The 18,870-nt window shown below is 37.8% G+C and overlaps 1 protein-coding gene across 1 annotated transcript in view; it reads right to left on the bottom strand.

Moving 5' to 3' along the window:
- The window catches only part of COMMD1 (copper metabolism domain containing 1), a 96,841-nt gene extending 81,719 nt beyond the window's left edge, over positions 1-15,122 (bottom strand). Inside the window, 3 exon segments of the mRNA XM_028514549.2 lie at positions 14,931-15,008; positions 15,010-15,044; positions 15,047-15,122. Coding sequence (XP_028370350.2) covers positions 14,931-15,008; positions 15,010-15,044; positions 15,047-15,113 — 180 coding nt within the window. The 5' untranslated portion in view covers positions 15,114-15,122.
- Between the last annotated feature and the right edge of the window lie 3,748 nt (positions 15,123-18,870).

Genomic DNA, 18,870 nt, shown 5'->3' with positions numbered 1-18,870 from the left:
ACAGTAGATCTCTGGAACTTACTCATTTTGCCTAACTGAAACTTGAATTTGATTAAAATAAATAAATGTAGAGTAATAAAGGAGGCTCTGGGGTGCTGGTAGTGTTTGGTTTCTTGATCTGGGTGCTGCTTACATGGGTATGTTCAGTTTGTGAAAATTCATTATGCTACAGAAGTCTCATCTCTGTACTTTCTGTGTTTATGCTATATCCAATAACAAGATCTTAAAAATAAGTGTCTTCTTTCAGATTACAGCCACTGTGTGCACTTTATTCAATGCTACTTACTATGTGTACAGTGAACAAACTCAAATCCTTATTTAAAACATCTAGTCTCTCTAGATGTTTAAAAGTATACAACATATGTTAAAAGTAGAGTTAAAATAACACCCTTTAAGTTTTTTTTTTGTTATTAATTCACAGGAATGGTTGTATTTGGGGAAGGGGAATGGAATTGTTAAACTTGTTATCTTGGAGAGTATGTTGACTATTCACAGGATGATCGGGATGGGGAGAGAGAAGGAAGTAGAGAGAGGAGTTCTGTGCCCGTGAGTCTTTAAACAAGTTCAGATTGTCAACCATTGTTAAAAATGTGCATTTTAGTTAATGTTTTGGGATGGTGAACATAATATACAGATGGTGTGTTATAGAACTATATACCCGAAACCTATACAATTTTATTAACCAATGTCACCCCAGCAAAATAAAAAAATGTTTAATTAAAAAAATAGTGCTATGTATTGAAGGATAAGCAAGGAGTAATGCCCAAAGTATATTATACATAGAGGTAGTAAAATAATCCCCTGTTAAGTGCCGTTTTTGTTAGTTTTTAGGAAGGACTGTCTTCTTGGGAGTGTCTTTGTTAATCCCCATCTTAGAGCTAGATGTAGTCCTGTATTCAGTCATTGAAATGGTGGAGGAAGAAGAGGAAGGGTGAAGGGAATGGCTCTTTGCTAGTATGTCCCAATCTAGAAGAGAGTTTTAGGTTATAACCATAGGTCTATGTGTGCATTTCTGTAAAGTACCTGTGTTTATTTTAGACAAGATTTGTTCTTTATTTTGCAACATGAACTTTTTAGATGTCCTGAGGTGACAATATATAATAAAAAAGTAGAGTTAGTCAATTACCCAATTTGTAAATATATTCTTGTTATGATTGATAGAAAAGAGGCATCTCTGACATGAAACTGTTAATCCATCTCAGAAATAGACATCAGGACTTGTTCATTATACTGGTCACAGAGGGGCAGAAGCATAGAGAGGGATGTATGTGGATGTGTTCATATTTACACTGTGCAGAGAACCACTGATGTGTGGGCATCTCTTTTGGTTGTTTATAGGAATATATTGAAAGCATTTCAGTGGAAACTTGCCTCCTTGCTAGTATTTTAAAATATCATAATGAATTCTCTTAGAAGCATTATACTGTGTGTACTCTGTTGCTTTGTGTTTCATTTTTAATTGGACATTAAGGGAATGCAGTATTTTCATTGTAACCCTGCCAATATCTTTATCTAGAGGCCTGCTGCTATTTTTGGCCCCTATGTAATTTTTGTCACCAAGAAAGGCAGGATCTCATTTTTCTCTTCCAGATTGAGTTGGTACAGTGTATTCCTGGTTACCAAAATACTCATATAACTTTGGGAGTTTGAAATGGTAAATGTCCATAATGTGTGAAAAAGCATGATACATAACTGTACAATCTTAATTACATAAAAATGGAAGCTTCATTGTGTAGATCACACAGGGGACCTAGAATAACACATCAAACTATAAAATGCTTGTGATTATGGATGACTCTGTTTTTTGCTTCTTGTGCTTTCAGTTTTCTATTATATGCACATTAACTTTTTAAAAATAAATGTTATTTTATAAACCTAAAAAAAAGGGAAGTATCCTTTATATAGAACAAGCTGAAATGCCAGAAAGGATATAAAGACTTAATGACATTAGGGACAGATCATTAAATATAATCTAAAGAAAAGTCAATTACATGGATCTTATATGTGTAGGAGTGGAACCCTCTGTGTAGAATTCTCAATAGAAAAAGTAAGTTGCTTTGTACCTCTATATCAAGAAATTTATTACATACTAAGGAAATCTGGATGATAAAAATAATATACTGGCAGATTGTCCTAAACATCAAATTTACACAAAATTAAGATTTTAACATTTATCATATTGATTATAAGTAAAATTTACTGGTTTTCTTATGAGAAAACCAAAGATACTAATGATGTAAAATTCATTATCCCAGGTAAATGTGTATCATTGATTTTAAGGGATCAAAAAAGATTATCAGAGGTGAAGCCAAAGAATTATGTAAACAATGAATACATTTTTCTGCCACTATTCCTTTATGCAAATATACTTCTTTACTGTCAGGATACCCCTGCCTCCCTTGAATATCAAGTCCAAGAGGCAGAAAAATTGTGTTTGCTTCATTGATGTTCCATTGCCAGGCACAGCAACTGCCACATAGCAGGTATTCAATAAGTGTTCATTTAATAAGCACATTTTAAATAAATGATAAATAATTTGTAAATCATTTGCTTATTTCTTAAGTACTATATGCTCAGGATGAACATAATAGAAATATAAGGATTTCATAAATGGCATATTCTTTGTTTAAAAATAGGGCTGTAGAAAATTGTGGAATAGAGCTATACCATGATCAGATATTATGACATAAAATAGTCCCATACTGGCATAAAAAGACATTAAAAATTAATCATTTATAAGGCACACATAATACAAACCACACCAAAATTTTTACAGTTTAGTATAATATGACTCTTTTTAAAAAGGAATTAGTTGAGATAATTTTTTAATAAAAATAAACAGTCAAAATTTATAAAACTACAATCTAAGTTAAAACAAAGCCAGAAAATGTGGATTTCTCCCAAATATTAAAGCTTTATTAATTTGTTAAAGGAAAACAAAAACATAAACTTGATATTTAGATTTAAGTGAATATAGTTTTTTTTTTAAGATTTTATTTATTTTTAGAGAGGGAAGGGAGGGAGAAAGAGAGAGAAAGAGAGAGAAACATCAATGTGCGGTTGCTGGGGGTTATGGCCTGCAACCCAGGCATGTACCCTGGCTGGGAATCGAACCTGGGACACTTTGGTTCCCAGCCCGCCCTCAATCCACTGAGCTACGCCAGCAAGGGCTTAAGTGAATATAGTTTTTAAAGTAGACTGACTATTTACCACTGAGACATATTAATAAAAATAATACTATCTAATATACAGCTTCCCATAAATTAGGACCTAATAAATTTTGATCATATCTTAACACAGTATTATACTACTAGTAGTCTGATGATGGGTATTTTATTAGTACAAAAAAAAACCCTTGATTTTTCCTATTTCTGTAGTTTTAAAACAAGGATTCATTCCACCAGAATGCATCATTTATACCTTTCTTACGGTATTTACCATATGATATAGAATTCTTCAAGATAGGAACATTCACCTTTATGCACAGCCAGGTATAGCACATTATAGGCTGAGAAATATTTGATGGGTAAATCAAAGAACAATTTTCTTTAAATTTGCCCTACTCAGGAACTCCTCCAACCCAAGTCAAGTTCCCAGACCCATAAGAGTTACTCTGAGAAAAGGAGGACCAAACATAGACCTTCCATTAACATGGGTTTTGCCCTAAACTAAGAAAAAGAAAAAAAATGACAGAACACCTCATTACAGGTCATTTGAGCCTATTAAAATATTCTGCAAACTCCAGCTGGTAATCTGTAATCGTTGCTTTATCATGTGATGTCCAGTGACAATAAAAAGTAACAGCTTGCCCTGGCTGGTATGAATCAGTGAACCTCCTGTGAAACTCGCTGGTTCAATTCCTAGTCACGGTATATGCATGGATTGTGGGAGGCAACTGATAGATATTTCTCTCAAAAATCAATGTTTCTCTCCCTATCTTTCTTCCTCCCTTCCTCTCTCTCTAAAAAAATAAATAAAATCTTTAAAAGTACATAAATAAATTTCAAAACCATAGCAAAGGAACCTATTTACAGAGCCAGAAATAGTATTTCAAAATTCAAATTATCAAACCACATATTTAGACTTCTTTTGGGTAAGAAATTCTTATTGTTGAATAGCCAACTTTGTTTTCTGAACTAGAATATTCAAGCGAAAGAACATTTTAAACTTTACGTTGCTTCCAATCTGTTATCGGTGTATTGCAAGCCAATATTCTACTGCCACCTAAAGTAGAAAAGCAGAATTACTACTTATAGTCAAGACAATGCAAGAGAGAAGACAAATGAATCCTCAAAGTATGACAGAATAAGTCAAATATTTTCAGTCACTTCTATTCATGTCTCCTAATCTAAATATTTTAAGACCATATATTTTGCATCCATATTTTATACTCAAGTTAAGTTCTTATTACCTGATATTTGCTGCATATTATACCAAAGTGTATAAGGGTGAAGTTCATTCCTAAATTGACTCAAGTATCAAAATGATACTGCTGTACACATTGTTATTCATTTACAGAGACCAATAATAGATTTAAAAGTATCTTACACAATAAAACATTTCTACATTATATAATAAATGCAAAAACCCTACTACGAAGACAAGAAAGTTCAACATTAAAAAGCATTCTGGCCCTGGGAGGTTGGCTCAGGTGGTTGGAACATTGTCCTATACACCAAAGGTTGCAGGTTCAGTCCCTGGTCAGGACACATGCCTGGGTTGTGAGCCAGATCCCCAGATGGAGGCAAGCAAGAGGCAACTAATACATGTTTCTCTCACATCGATATTACTCTCCCTCTCTTTCTCCCTCCCGTCTCTGCTCTCTAAAAATAAAATCTTAAAAAATAATAATAATCTAAGTAGTAATACAACATTATCCAGAACTAAAAGTCATGTGTCTACAGACTGAAAGGCCCACAGTAACCTGAAATGAAACAAAAGAAAATCACGGAGATCTAAGATGGCGTCGGAGTAGGAAGGAGCAGATTTGGCTTTCCTCTGCTCAGGGGAGAAAATCCTGACCGATCTATGGAGTAGAAAGGCAAGCAACCAACATATTTCAGCATTTTTGAAAACAGAGGACCAAGGATTGTGGCAGAACTGAAAGAACAAAGAACGGATCCTAAGGGGAGTGCTGCAACAAGAAGAACCAGCTTCAACACAACCTGCCCTCACCAGCACAACAAAATACAGAAGGTGGTGGACAGAGTGACCCACATTTAACCAGCTGGCGGGAAGGAACCACCAAAGAAAGACTCAACAACAATCAAAACCCAAAGGCAAATACAAAGCCAACTTAAACGACAGCTCAAGACCAGCGAGCTTGGGGGGTCAAGGAAACAGCACCACTGAAACTCACTGCTACTCTACTAAAGAAGTTCACATCATAAACCCAGGGAGCCAGAACAGATCAATATAAGAAGCCGAGGCGAACAAGAAGAGTCTCACAAACAATGGGAAGACAAAGAAATAATCCCCAAATGAAAGGAAAGGAGGAAGCCTCAAAAAGAATGCTAAATGAAACAGAGGCAATTCAACTATCAGATATTGAATTCAAAGCAGTGATTGTCAGGAAGCTCAATGAGCTCACAATGAGCTACGAGAATCTACAGGGAAGCTACAATGAACTCAATGAAAACTACATCAGCATAAAAACGGAAATAGAAACCCTCAACAAGGGCCAAGAGGAAATGAAGAATATAATTTCTGAACTGAAGAACACAGTAGAAGGAATGAAAAGCAGGATCGATGAAGCAGAAGATCGGATCAGCGAGCTAGAGGACAAAATAGAAGAAAACACCCAGAAAGAGCAAGAAAAGGAAAAAAGGCTCAGAAAAAATGAAGAGGGATTAAGAGAAATGCAAGACAATATGAAACATAATAATATCCGCATAATAGGGATACCAGAAGGTGAAGAAGAAGAACAAGGGATAGAAAACCTAGTTGAACAAGTGATGATGGAAAACTTCCCTAATTTGATGAGACAAAAAGTCACACAAATACAGGAAACACAGAGAGTCCCAATCAAGAGGAACCCAAAGAGGCCCACCCCAAGACACATCATCATTAAAATGGCAAAATTTCAAGACAAAGAGAGAATCTTAAAGGCAGCAAGGGAGAAAAAGGAAGTAACATACAAGGGGGCCCCAATAAGGCTAACAGCTGACTTCTCAATGGAAACACTCCAAGCCAGAAGAGAATGGCAAGAAATAATCCAAGTAATGAGAACCAGAGGCCTGCAACCACGACTACTTTACCCAGCAAGGCTCTCAATTAAGATAGAAGGCCAAATAAGAAGCTTCTCAGACAAAAGAAGTCTAAAAGAATACACCTCCACTAAACCAGCTCTGCAAGAGATGCTGAAGGGACTGCTTTAAGGAAAGAAAGGAAAAGAGAGAGTGAGAGAGGATCACACGTACATAAAAGGCAATGAATAAGTACCTATCAATAATAACCTTAAACGTAAATGGATTAAATGCTCCAATCAAAAGACATAGAATAGCTGATTGGATAAGAAAACATGACCCACACATATGCTGTCTACAAGAGACCCACCTCAGGATAAAAGATCTGCACAGGTTGAAAGTGAAGGGCTGGAAACAAATTTTCCAAGCAAATGGACAGGAAAAAAAAAGCCTGGGTAGCAATACTCATATCTGACAAAATAGACTTCCAAAGAAGGTCCATAAAGAGAGACCCAGAAGGTCATTTCATAATACTCAAGGGAAGAATTCACCAAGAAGACATAAATATTGTAAATATATATGCACCCAACATAGGAGCACCCAAATACATAAAGAAAATCTTAGAGGACTTCAAGAAAGATATGGACAGCAACACAATTATTGTGGGGGATTTTAACACCCCTCTATCAAAAATGGACAGATCTTCCAAACATAATATCAACAAAGATATTGAGGCACTGAACAATACCCTAGACGAACTGGGCTTTACTGATATTTACAGAACCCTCCATCCCAAAGAAGCTAAATACACATTTTTTTCAAATGTACATGGAACATTTTCAAAGACTGACCACATGATAGGACACAAAACAAGCCTCAACAATTTCAAAAAAACTGAAATCATACCAAGCAATTTCTCGGATCACAAGGGACTGAAACTAGAAACCAACCGCAAGGAAAAAAACCCAAAACACTCAAATTCATGGAGATTAAACAGCATGCTATTAAACAATGAATGGGTCAAGAATGATATTAGGGAAGAAATCAAACGGTTTTTGGAAACAAATGAAAACGAACTCACAACAACCCAAAACTTATGGGACACAGCCAAGGCAGTCCTGAGAGGGAAGATCATAGCGATACAGGCCCACCTAAAAAAGTTAGAAACGTTTCAAACAAACAACCTAACCCTATGTCTACAAGAACTCGAGGAACAACAACAAAGACAGCCCAGAGCAAGCAGAAAGAAGGAAATAACCAAGATCAGAGCAGAATTAAATGACATAGAGACTAAAAGCACAATTCTAAAGATCAATGAATCCAAGAGTTGGTTCTTTGAAAAGATAAACAAAATCGACAAGCCTTTAAGCAGACTCATCAAGAAAAAAAGAGAGAAAACCCAAATAAACACAACCAGAAATGAAAGAGGAGAGATTACAACAGATACCACAGAAATACAAAGGATTGTAACAAATTACTACAAAGAGCTGTATGCCAAGAAATTTGAAAACCTAGATGAAATGGACAAATTTCTAGAAAAATATAACCTTCCAAAACTCAATAAAATGGAAGCAGAAAGCCTGAACAAACCAATAACAGCAAAAGAAATTGAAGCAGTAATCAAAAAACTCCCAACACACAAAAGCCCTGGACCAGATGATTTCACAGGAGAATTCTACAAAGCATTTAAAGAAGAACTAACACCTATCCTTCACAGACTATTTCAAAAAATCCAAAAAGATGGAAGACTCCCAAACTCTTTTTATGAGGCCAACATCTTAATTCCAAAACCAGATAAAGACACAACAAAGAAAGAAAACTACAGGCCAATATCGCTGATGAACATTGACACTAAAATCCTCAACAAGATACTGGCAAACCGCATCCAACAGTACATTAAGAAGATTATACACCATGACCAAGTGGGATTCATTCCAGGGATGCAAGGATGGTACAATATTCCCAAATCAGTAAATGTAATACATCACATAAACAAAAGCAAAGACAAAAACCACATGATCATATCAATAGATGCAGAAAAAGCATTTGATAAGGTACAGCACCCATTTATGATAAAAACACTCAGTAAAGTGGGAATAGAGGGAGCATTCCTCAACATAATAAAGGCCATATATGAGAAACCTACAGCCAACATTATACTCAATGGGCAAAAATTAAAATCTTTTCCACTAAGAACAGGAACAAGACAAGGATGTCCACTTTCACCACTTCTATTCAATATAGTACTGGAAGTTCTAGCCACAGCAATCAGACAAGAAAAAGAAATAAAAGGAATCCAAATTGGAAAGGAGGAAACAAAACTGTCACTGTTCGCAGATGACATGATAGTGTACATAGAAAATCCTATAGACTCCACCAAAAAACTGCTTGACCTAATAAATGAATTTGGTAAAACAGCGGGATACAAAGTCAATATCCAGAAATCAAAGGCATTTCTGTACACCAACAATGAAACAGCAGAAGCAGAAATCAAGAAAAAAAATCCCATTTGAAATAGCAAAAAGAAAAATAAAATACCTAGGAATAAACCTAACCAAAGAGGTAAAAGACCTGTATTCAGAAAACTACATAACACTGAGGAGAGAAATCAAGGAAGACACAAACAAATGGAAACATATACCGTGTTCATGGATTGGAAGAATTAATATCATTAAAATGTCCATACTACCAAAAGCAATTTACACATTCAATGCAATACCTATTAAAGTACCAATGGCATATCTCACAGACATAGAACAAACACTTCAACAATTTATATGGAACCATAAACGACCCCGAATAGCTGCTGCAATTTTGAGAAAGAAGAGTAAAGTAGGAGGAATCACAATACCTGACACTAAACTATACTATAAGGCCACTGTAATCAAAACAGCCTGGTACTGGCATAAAAACAGGCACATAGACCAATGGAACAGAACTGAGAGCCCAGAAATAAACCCAAGCCTCTACGGTCAATTAATATTTGACAAAGGAAGCAGCAACATAAAATGGAATAAAAATAGCCTCTTCAACAAATGGTGTTGGGAGAACTGGACAGCTACATGCAAAAAAATGAAACTCAAGCACCAACTTACACCTTATACAAAAATAGATTCAAGGTGGATAAAAGACTTAAATATAAAACGTGACACCATTAAAGTCCTAGAAGAGAACGTAGGTAGGAAAATCTCAGATATTTCATGTAGAAACTTTTTTACTGACTTGTCTCCTAGAGCAAGGGACATAAAGGAAAGAATAAACAAATGGGACCTCATCAAAATTAAAAGCTTTTGCACAGCTAAGGAAAACAGTATCAAAATTAAAAGAGAACCAACTGTATGGGAAAACATATTTGCCAATGATACCTCAGACAAGGGTTTAATCTCCAAAATATATAAAGAACTTACACGACTCTACTCTAAGAAGACAAGTAACCCAATTAAAAAATGGGCAAAGGACTTGAACAGACACTTCTCCAAGGAGGACATACAGAAAATCCAAAGACACATGAAGCGATGCTCAATATCGCTAGCCATCAGAGAGACGCAGATTAAAACCACAATGAGATACCACTTCACACCAGTCAGAATGGCCATCATAAACAAAGCAACAAACAACAAGTGTTGGAGAGGATGTGGAGAAAGGGGGTCCATAGTGCACTGTTGGTGGGACTGCAGACTGGTACAACCACTATGGAAAGCAGTTTGGAACTTCCTCAGAAAACTAAAAATGGATCTGCCTTTTGACCCAGCAATTCCATTGCTGGGACTCTATCCTAAGAACACTAAAACACCAATACAAAAGAACCTTTGCACCCCGATGTTCATAGCAGCACAATTCACAATAGCTAGGTGCTGGAAGCAACCTAGATGCCCATCAGTAAATGAATGGATCAAAAAACTATGGTACATTTACACAATGGAATTCTATGCAGCAGAAAGAAAGAAGGAGCTCATACCCTTTGCAACAGCATGGATGGAGCTGGAAAGCATTATGCTAAGTGAAACAAGCCAGGCAGTGAAAGACAAATACCACATGATATCACCTTTAACAGGAATCTAAACAACAAAACAAAACAAAACAAAAACTAGCAAAATATAACCAAAGTCACTGAAATAGGGGATAGTCTGACAGTGGCCAGAGGGGAGAGAAGAGGGAATTTCAGGGGGGAATGGGTAGGGATTACAGTAACAAATTTGGAGGACACATGGACAAAAACTAGGGGTGGGGGGGTAATGGGGGGAAGGGGGGAGGGTTGGGTGGGTGGGCTGGAATGGGAGTAGGGGGGAGAAAAACTGTACTTGAACAATGATTAAAATAAAAATAAAAAAATGTAAAAAAAAAAAAAAAAGAACTGATGTGCTACTTCCATTTTTATCCTCAGTACATTTCCCTTTGCTTAGACTTCTGCATTTCTTTTTCATTTTCTTTATTTTTTAGGCTCTTACATTTTTATTTAGTATTTTCTTCACTGCTTTTCTTCTAGCCTGCAGTTTGAATTCAAGATTGCTAAGACTCCACAAAGACAAAAGAAAAAAATGTTTTGACCTCTGCTGTGATCTCTATGTAAAAATGTACACACCCTACCCACCTCATATTCATGAGAATGGCCATTATCAACAAAATACAAATTTAAAAAAAAAGAAAATATCAAGTGTTGGAGAGAAGGCTGAAGAAATCAGCACTTTTGTGTACTGTTGGTGGGAATATACTGTCAAATGGTACAGCCATTGTGGAAAACACTATGGAGGTTCCTCAAAAAATTAAACAGAGTTACTACATGACCCAGCAATTCCACCTCTCAGTGTACTGCACCCAAAAGAATCAAAAGCTGTGTCTCAAAGAGACCTGTACTCCTGTGTTCACAGCCGCATTTTTCACAATAGATGGAACAGGATAGCAACCCAAGTGTCCAATGACAGATGAATGGATAAGCAAAGTGTGGTATATACATACAATGTAATATTTCCAACCTTGAAATGAAGAAATCTCTGACATATGCTACAACACAGATAAATCTTGAAGACATTATGCTGAGTGAAATAAGTCACAAAAAAAGACAAGTAATGTATGACTCCCCTTATATAAAATATTTAGAGTAGTCAAAGTCATAGAAACAGAAAAGTATGATGGTAGTTGCCAGAGACTATGGGGTTGGGGGTCGTTATGGGAGTTACTGTTTAATGGGTATGAAGTTTCAGTTTTACAAGATAAAAAGCATTCAAGTGCCAGTGATGGGTGCCAGTGATGGATGCAAAACAGTATGAATGTATTTAATACCACTAAATTGTACATTTTAAAATGGTTAAGATAATAAATTTTATTATGTGTATTTACCACAATTTTTTTAAAAACTGAAAAATAAAAAAATGTATACTTTGCTTAAGAGCAGGAATAAAAACTAGTAAAAATTATAGAATAAAAAGTTGTTTTATTTCTTGCCACCTCCAATGACAATACTACATATTGGGTACCACCATGCTGTGGTCAAATTGGACTATTCACCATTTGCTAAATCTGCTCTACACTTTCCTGCCACACCCCTGCTACTTTCTTAACCTAAAATGCCCTATATTCTGCCTCTTACTTAGTCTAAAATACTTTACACTTCAAGAACAGCAAAAATGGCATCTCCAAGAAACCTGCCAAAAGAACTAATACCTCTCTTCTGACCAGAGTAGCTTGCTCAGACGTCTACTTCCAATACTATAGCATCCTTGAATCATGCTTTTTTGTGTATGTTCTCTTTTATTGCAGACAGATAATCTATCTCCACTCAAAGCTCTTTGGTTTTAAAATCATATTTGTTGGAGGCTGTGTGAAAAATTGACAGGATTAAGAAGTACAAACAGGCAGTTACAAAAGTCATGGGATGTAAAGCACCGCATAGGGGATATAATCACTAATATTGTTAATAACTAAGAATGGTGCCAGGTGGGTATGAGACTTATGGGGGGATCATTTCATAAATTATATAAATGTCTAATCGGAAACTAACAAAATATTGAATGTCAACTGTAATTGAAAAAAAAATAAAATCATGTTTGCTTTTTAGGTTACTATAAGAGTTAGAGAGAGGTTTACTCCTCAGTGTTGCTTATAAGATTAATGAAGATGGGAATTAGATGTCGTGTAGAGCCTAAAATTTTAGCCCTAAGTCAAACAATTAAAGGCTTTCTCCCATAATACCTCAGACCAGCCGACCACGCAGAGGCTGTGCTGCCAAGCACAGGCAAGTCTTCTGTTCTGTTCCCAACACCAAGAGACCCATGCCAGCTCTTCAAAGTAGAATCCTCTGAAACCTGAAGTATTCATCCTCTGGCAGAGGACTGATACCTGGATATTATTCAGCAATGTATTTAAAAGAAAATACGGGAGCCCTGGCTGTATGGCTCAGTGGATTGAGCATCAGCTTATAAACCAAATGTCACCAGTTTCATCCCCGTTCAGGCACATGCCTGGGTTGCAGGCCAGGTCCCCAGTTGGGGGCGTGGAAGAGGCACCAGGCAATTGATGCTTCTCTCCTTTTTCTCCCTCCCTCCCTTTCTAAAATAAATAAATTCTTAAAGAAAATACAGGAGTTTCCAGGAAATTGCTTCCCTGGGTCTCCTGCAATTTTTACCTCAGAAGAAAACAAAAGTATCAAAAATATGGTCCATCTACAGGCTGACAGTGACCACAAGGGAGAGTAGAAGGAATTTAAGGGGACAGTGGGAAGGGTTCACAGGAACAACTTAAAGGACACATGATCATAAACTAAGGGGAGGGTGGTAATGGGAGGGAAGTGGGGAGGGTGGGAGGGGGGACTGGACTGGGAGTAAAAAGGAGAAAACTGTATTTGAACAATGATTAAAAAAAAACATAGATGAACTCCAAAAAATTATGTTCAGTGAAGAAGTCATAAAAGAGCACATATGGCATGATCTCATTTATATAAAATGATCGGAATAGGCAAATCTGTAAAGGCAGAAAGATTAGTGGGTTCCCAGGGCTGGGGAAGGAGAAGGTAGGTGTTAAGGGAGGATGGGGACTAGCCATTAATGAGTACAAGTTTTCTGTTGGGATGATGCAAATATTCTGAAATTAGATTGTGGTGATGCTTACATAGTCTGTACATATACTAAAGAGCAGTTAAATAGGTCAACTTTATGCAATGTAAACTATATCTCAATAAAGTTGTTTATAAAATAAAAAAAGAAATATGTCATAGACTTCCCCAGTAATATTTCTATTCATGAAATAAAAAGTGAACTGTCTGAAACTAAAAAAACAAAATATGGTCCATCTAGAAAGAAGTAGCCCCCAATGTTTGGAGATCCTAAGACAATGCCTGCACATGTACTGTTCCTACTTCTTGGCCTGCAGTGCCTCATGTTCACCTCCCCAGTGGCCTACCAAACACCTCAAAAAACCAAGTAACACATCCAATTCTCTAGGAAACCTTTTCTGACCACTCAGAGTAAAATTTGATAAAAACAGAAGGCATTCACTAGTGATTTATGATATCAACTCAACTTACTTAGCATGTCTAGGATCACACCTGAAATACTATCCCTTATATTTCCATGGTACAATCCATTTACTTTTTGTGAAATAATTGATTTTTTTTCTGTATTCAAATCCTATAAGCAAAAGCAGTTTAAAAAAAAAAACAGAACTGCTTTTTAAAAGCATAAGTAGTTTTGAAACAAATAACAAGTGCAAAAGTATAGCAGATGAAATGCTAACAGTGACTTTAATTCAAAGTGTGATTTTAGTCTAACTGCTTAGACTCCCTAAACCTGTTTCCTAATCTTTAAAATGAGTGTCACCATATAAGGTTTTTGCAAGAAACAAATTAAATAAAACGTAAAACGTCTAATACAGTTCCTAACACATAGGAGGCCCGCAAAAATCGAAAATCCTTTTTACAGTCTTCTCTCTACACTGTGGCACTACCCGCATTCCTATGAATAGTTCTGTCTAAACCAGTGTCGTCCAACATGGTGGCCACTGAGCACTGGAACTGTGGCTAGTCCGAACTGATGTGTGTTACATGTAAAATACATATCATACTTCAAAGGCTTAGTGAAAAAAATATATTAAAATATCTTACTAATACTGTACATTGATTACATGTAAAGAGATAATACTTTGATATACCAGGTTAAATAAAACATTAACTTCATCTGTTTCGATTCACTTTTTAATGTTGCTACTAGAAAATTTAAAAAGTATATGTTTAGCTCTCATTACATTTCTATCGGACAAGCTGGCTTATCCTTTGACTTCAAGATGGTAAATATGTTCTCTTAACTACACACTGGAATACTTGACGGTTTCAATCTGACCGAAGCACCCTTACCCTGGTTCACTTTAACGCTCCCCACTTCCACGACACGGAAAAGTCTGACGACTTAATCACTCTTAATTTTTAAAAGTGTAAAGCCCGCAGATCCGCCGAGGCAACTCGAAATTGTTACCTACACAACAATAAACTCGTATCTACAGAACACCCAGAAACCCTCTCCCGTGGGGAGTCGGGTCAGCACTGCTGGAGGCGACGGGAGCTTGAGGAGAAAGGGATCACCCTTAAGAAAGTGAGAAGAGACGACTGAGCGAGCGGCCCCGATTCTGAAGGAGCGTAAAGCAGAGCCCAAGGAAAAGAGGTCTAAGGGAACAGCCTTTCAGCTTTGGGGAAACAAGTCGGAGGGAGGCGGGTAAGGGTCCTGGGCTCTGAGATGGAGCCTGCAGGGAGAACGGTACCTTAAGAATCCCCCTCATCTTCGCCAGAAAGGGTCGGAACTCTTCGGGTGGCACCTCCGGATAGAGCTGGCTCCGCAAGCAGCTCCTCGGTAATACCCGAGTGCCCGTGGAAATCTTCTGGGCCAGGCCACTCAACAACCCGCTCAGAAGCTTGCAACTATCAAGCTCGCCCGCCATTGTCATTGGAGGCCCCGCCCCTCAACAGCTGAGAGCACCGTGAGCCACGGCAGCCCGGATGGCCCTAAATAGCCCGGGTAGACGCCCGCGGGCAAAAGTGGGAACTAAGTTGCAGCAGGGGCGGATATTGGCAGCTACCAGATTTGCTCTGCAAAACTCGACCCCTAAGCTGCCACCATTGAGCTATCCGCTCAGTTCCAGAAGGATCACTTTGCTTCTGCTGATTTCCTTCATTACTCCAGGACACACTCAAAGGAAAGTACACTTGGTGATCACTTGAGATGGAATGGCATTCTATAAAAGTGGCAGTTTTAACTTTTGGACGACTGCACCTCATTCCAGATCTTACCAATCCACCAACTGAATAGGATCTATCACTTACATCTATATCTGCCTAATCCTTGCCTATCCACCTTTTGTCCAGGAAAATTTATCTATCCCCTGATAACATAATGTGTTTGCTTGGATTGTACTTGCTTTTTTATATACATGTAATTGTCTTTCCATCTAGATCAGTGGCTCTTATTCCATGCTTCTTTCCATAACAAATATTTTGTCAACATTTTTACTGTCCTGAAATGACATGCATAGATAACTGCCTACCCATATAATTTAAATAATTCAACATATTATTCACCCATATAAAGAATGGGGTACAGATACATGCTTACAAACATGGATAAACTTTAAAAACATGCTAAGTAAAAGAAGGCATATGCAAAAGGACAGCTGTTATGTGGTCCCATTTATATGAAATGTCCAGAATAGGCAAATCCATACAGAAGTAGATTGATGATTGCCAGAGACTGCAGAAAGGTTGAAAGGGGATGATGAGTACCAGATTTCTTTTGCAGGGGTGATGCAAATGTTCTACAATTTTAGGTAGTGATTATGATTGCGCAACTTTGTGAATATACTAAAATCCACTTAATTGTATACTTAAGGATTAATTTCACAGTATGTGAATTATTTCTCAATTTAAAAATCAATATAATGTCTTAACTGTAATTTGGGATGAAAATGATAGGAAAGTAATTTATAATGTAGGTATTTCAATGTGTGTTTGGATACTACTACACTAGGTGACCAGGGGACATACAAAGTAGCCTGATGCCTGCATGTTTAGGTAGAACCACAAATATAAATTCAAGTGTGCTGTATTGGTGATTCCAGGGAGGGGAAGCTATAGAGACAGACAGGTTGTTACCAGTAACATGTTGTTCTGAAATGCGAGCAAGGGTTGGTAAAGTTCAGAATAAAAAAACATTCTTCCCTCACTTTACCCAGTAATTGCAAACCAGGAATGTTCTGTTTATTTTAAAGCCATGCTAAAAATAACTGTATTTATATTTATGTTGCAGTTAGGCTTCAGGCTCAGACAATAAACAACAGGTAGATTTTTCACCTAAATGAACATCCCCTCATTGGCAGAATGTCTTATATCCCTGGCCCCTGTGGAGCCTAAGCCATTCCTCCCCCACCATTATTGTGAGAAGTGAAATACCCCTTTTCAAAGTAGTGCCATCTTGTTGCACTGTTGAGAATCACTGATGTAGACTGCTTTAATTAATTAATGTCCATCCAGTGTTTGCCTGAAGTCAAGAGGCATTCTTTATAACAGAAAAAAATATATTTCTTTCCCGAAAGAAATTAATTTTCTAAAGGGCAAATTCAGAGAGGCTTTTATGGCTCCAATGAAAGCAAACCTACAGCTAAACTATACATTGTGTTCAGTGTGCCTACAGGAGTTGCCGAGAATGGGCAATGTAATGGAGAAATTAAAGGTCTGTGAGTGGAAAGAACAGCACTATTAAGCACATGACTTCCAAATTACCCACCAGTAAGGCTGTATTCATTTATTTCCAAGAAACCTTACTGACATGGACTGTTATTATTCTTTTTCCCCCTTAGTAACCTAATGATTTTCTTGCTGATTTTGTTTTATTTTATTTTTTAATATATTTTATTGATTATGCTATTACAGTTGTCCCATTACCCCCTCTTTATTCCCCTCCACCCTGCACACCCCCTCCCACCCACATTCCCCCCCTTTGGTTCATGTCCATGTGTCATAGGCTCTTTAGCTTCTACATTTCCCATACTATTCTTGCCCTCCCCCTGCATATTTTCTACCTACCATCTATGTTACTTATTCTCTGTACCTTTTCCCCCCCTCTCCTCCTCCCACTCCCCTGCTGCTAACCCTCCATGTGTTCTCCATTTCTGTGGTTCTGTTCCTGTTATAGTTGTTTGCTTAGTTTCTTTTTGTTTTTGTTTTAGGCGTGGTTGTTAATAATTGTGAGTTTGCTGTCATTTTACTATACTATACATGTTTTTTATCTTCTTTTTCTTAGATAAGTCCCTTTAGCATTTCATAAAATAAGGGCTTGGTGATGATGAACTCCTTTAACTTGACCTTATCTGAGAAGCACTTTATCTGCTCTTCCATTCTAAACGAAAGCTTTGCTGGATAGAGCAATCTCGGATGGAGGGCCCCGCCTTTCATGACTTGGAATACTTCTCTCCAGCCCCTTGTTGCCTGTAAGGTCCCTTTTGAGAAATCAGCTGACAGTCTGATGGAACTACTTTGTACGTGACTGTCCCCTTATCTCTTGCTACTTCTAGGATTTTCTCCTTCATTTTTACCTTGGCTAATGTAATTATGATGTGCCTTGGTGTGTTTCTCCTTGGGTCCAACTTGTTTGGGACTCTCTGAGTTTCCTGGACTTCCTGGAAGTCTGTTTCCTTTGCCAGAATGGAGAAGTTCTCCTTTATTATTTGTTCAAATAACTTTTCCTCTTGTTCCTTTTCCTCTTCTCCTTCTGGTAGCCCTATGATTCAGATGTTGGAATGTTTAAAGATGTCCTGGAGGCTCCTAAGCCTCTCCTCATTATTTTGAATTCTTGTTTCTTCATTATTTTCTGTTTGGTTGTTTCTTTCTTCCTTCTGGTCCACTCCATCGATCTGAGTCCACCCAGTTTTCTTCCCATCACTATTGCTTCCCTGTGCATTTTCCTTCATTTCACTTATCATAGGCTACATTTTTTTTCATCTAATTTGTGACCAAATTCAACCAATTCTGTGAGCATCCTGATCACCAGTGCTTTGAAATGTGCATCTGATGGGTTGGCTATCTCTTGGTCACTTATTTGTATTTGCTGTGGAGCTTTGATCTGTTCTTCCGTTCAGGCCATTTTTTTTGTCTTGTCGCACCTGTTAGGTATGAGGAGCGGAGCCTTAGGTGTTCACCAGGGCAGGGCAACCCAGTCACTGGGTTGTGATGCTGTATATGGGGATGGGATCTGAGAGGGAACAATGGCACTTGCTCTGCTCTCCATTGGATTTCAGTCCCTTCCACTGCTTCCCCCAAGCTAACTGGGCCTTTCTGGTCCTAATTCCCATGTTGGTGGGCTTGTGTATGTTCTAGGACCCCATGGGTCTCTCCAATAGACTCTCCTGTGAGGCTGGGAGTCTCTCCCTGCACCTCAACCCCCACAGGTGCTTTCAATCAGTGTCCTGAGGTTCTGTTTCCCGGCACTGGGACCCTGGGTTGCGTGGTCTGTCTCACTGCCCAATTTTACCTGATTTATCTGTGCATGACTGTGGGATTACCTGGTCAGCCAGCCGCCTTGCGCGCAGTGCCTCATTTCACAATGGTCACATCATCGGGTCTGCCAGCCGCCTGCGTACCCAGGGTCTGCCCGCTGTGGTCTTGTGCCGGGGATGCTTTATGCACCTGTGCCACCACTTTTTGTGCTGTGAC

The sequence above is a fragment of the Phyllostomus discolor genome, chromosome 6, assembly GCF_004126475.2.
Source record: "Phyllostomus discolor isolate MPI-MPIP mPhyDis1 chromosome 6, mPhyDis1.pri.v3, whole genome shotgun sequence".
Classification (NCBI taxonomy): Eukaryota; Metazoa; Chordata; class Mammalia; order Chiroptera; family Phyllostomidae; genus Phyllostomus; species Phyllostomus discolor.
This window is presented reverse-complemented; position numbering and strand designations above follow the sequence as displayed.